The 2,310-nt window shown below is 40.1% G+C and overlaps 1 protein-coding gene across 2 annotated transcripts in view; it reads right to left on the bottom strand.

Moving 5' to 3' along the window:
* The window catches only part of RALY (RALY heterogeneous nuclear ribonucleoprotein), a 20,844-nt gene extending 19,742 nt beyond the window's left edge, over window positions 1–1,102 (bottom strand). For both annotated transcript variants that reach the window (XM_006881454.1, XM_006881455.1), the window contains exon 1: window positions 847–1,102. In XM_006881454.1, the coding sequence (XP_006881516.1) occupies window positions 847–1,102 (256 nt within the window). The remainder of the gene's footprint in view (window positions 1–846) is intronic.
* Window positions 1,103–2,310: the final 1,208 nt, after the last annotated feature.

Genomic DNA, 2,310 nt, shown 5'->3' with positions numbered 1-2,310 from the left:
CATCATGTGTATCTGCATTATCATGCAGTCATAGGTATTGGGCTACATATAAAGACACACTAACATATCCATGCATAAAGATACACACACACACACACACACACACACACACATACACACAACATATAACTCTCAAGAACATTCAACTGGCTCCAACACTATAAACACACATAAACTGATCATATGCAAATGAACACATGTATACTGATAAGGCTTTCTTCAAAATGTCTTTATGCCGAGAGTGTTGCTTGGTGCATGACAGGAATCCAATAAATTATCTGGTAAAATATATGCATATTTGCTGACTCACTCAAATTCTAACATACACATAAAAATATGTGTCCATATATTCTCGACATGTTCAATCACATTCTAGTATCACAGAGTGAACATTACATATTAAATATCCTTTCTCAAATACACACATATACACAAAAGTACACACAGCAGAAACTCAAGGGCAGATCTCAGAATGGGCACAGACATGTATCTACATCCAGGTCAAGGGCCCTTGCTTTGTGCTTGCACTCTCAAGCCCCTGCTACTGGCTCTCAGAGAGGGCTCTAACCTAGTCATCTGTAGCCCACTGCGGCTTTGCATGTCCACTGTTCCTTTTCAGTAGTTTACTTGTCATTTAAAAGGCTTCCATTACAAAAGCATTTTCCAGGTGCTTTCAAAATTCTCTCCATTACTATCAATTTTGCAAATATCTCATTTATAACTCCTTAAGTTATAAAATCTCAGAGCAGTTGTAGTGATGGGGGGAAGTAGAAAGGGGGGCCAAAGGGAGAGCTAGAGAATGAAGAACAGCACCCTCTAGGAGCAGGGCTCTGTAGAAAAACTCACCTAGGGTCTGCCCAGCCAGCACTCGTCCATTTTCACCCAGTACAGCTGCCCGGGCATGGCGTTCATTGGCATACTGGACAAAGGCATAGCCCTTGTGCACGGAGCAGCCAGCCACACGGCCATACTTGGAGAAGATGGTCTCCACGTCTGACTTCTTCACTACAGCAGTGTTGAGGTTTCCAATGAAGACCCGAGAGTTGATGGATTTGGGATCATTCTTGTTGGTTACATTGCTTGTCTGAATCTTCAAGGACATGTTGGCTACCTGTACACAAAGAATCATTGTGAGAGTGGATCCTCAGGTGGGGCCCAAGGACTGTTCACTGCTCATCTTTAAATCACTGAAGTTCCTTGCTTTTTACTCATATTATATTGTTATCTCACCATTTACTAAATGACACCAATTACTAGCTGATTATCTTAGGCTACATACTTTACATACGTTCCTTTTTTTGACAAAGAATCATCACATCTTACATGTAAGGAAAGTTCCCTCCAGAGAGATCACAATGCCAGTAAACAGCAGGGCTGGTATTTGAGTCTTTGCTCAACTCTAATTCTTATAAACCCATCCCCCTCTTCTTTAATGCTTATCTCAAATATCATCCTATCTAAGACAAAAGATTTTGAAGATTTTCCACATCTTGGTTTACTCTGCCCCATTAATCTAGACCAAAGCTGAGAGTTCACAACTGCAACTAGCATTCACTCCAGAACAATACCATATTGTGTAAACTACTCATCGTCAGATCTAAGCATGGGTGAAATAAAAATAACCGTATTAAAAGATATCTTTTTAATATGCCAGCTATGTTGAAAAGAATGTACTAAGCTTCAGTGAGGGAGCTCTGGTGCCTTAGGTAAGGAACTGCACTGTCAACCCCAAAGCATGCAGTTCGAATCCACCAGCTGCTCCATGGAAGAAAGACAGGAAATCAATTCTGGTGTGATTTACTGCCTCTAAAAACCAACTGGAGGTTCAGCTATGGGTCACAGTCTCAACTCAATGGCACACAACAACAAGAAGTCCCACAGAGAGTTAAGAATGGCATATAATAATGAATAATTTCAACTCAATTCTGGCTCATAGTGGCCACAGAAGAGAGAGCAGAAGGCTTCCAAGGCTGCGAATCTTTACTGAAGCAGACTGCAAGAGCTTTCTTAAGGAGAAGCTAGGAGGTTTGAATAGCTAACCTCTGCAGTTAGCAGCTGAGTGCACTTCTGAATCACCAAGGCTCTTAACCTCAAGATCCCATGAAATAATAACAATGAGTTACTATCTTAATTTTAATGGAAACTAAAACCCTGCCAAATTCATTAATTTGTCTTTAACAGGCATTTAAACCAGGCCAGTCTGTCTCTAATGTTCCTTTCTTTCTATATTTTATATATCCTGCTTTCTAGAACAAGTTAAATATTACTGTAATGCAGTATATTTATTTGAGGATTCTTTCAATACGTTTC

Source organism: Elephantulus edwardii, unplaced genomic scaffold (assembly GCF_000299155.1).
Source record: "Elephantulus edwardii isolate Elephantulus edwardi_28Jun2011 unplaced genomic scaffold, EleEdw1.0 scaffold00015, whole genome shotgun sequence".
Classification (NCBI taxonomy): domain Eukaryota; kingdom Metazoa; phylum Chordata; class Mammalia; order Macroscelidea; family Macroscelididae; genus Elephantulus; species Elephantulus edwardii.
Note: the sequence above shows the minus strand (reverse complement) of the source record. Positions and strands in the feature narration are given on the sequence as shown.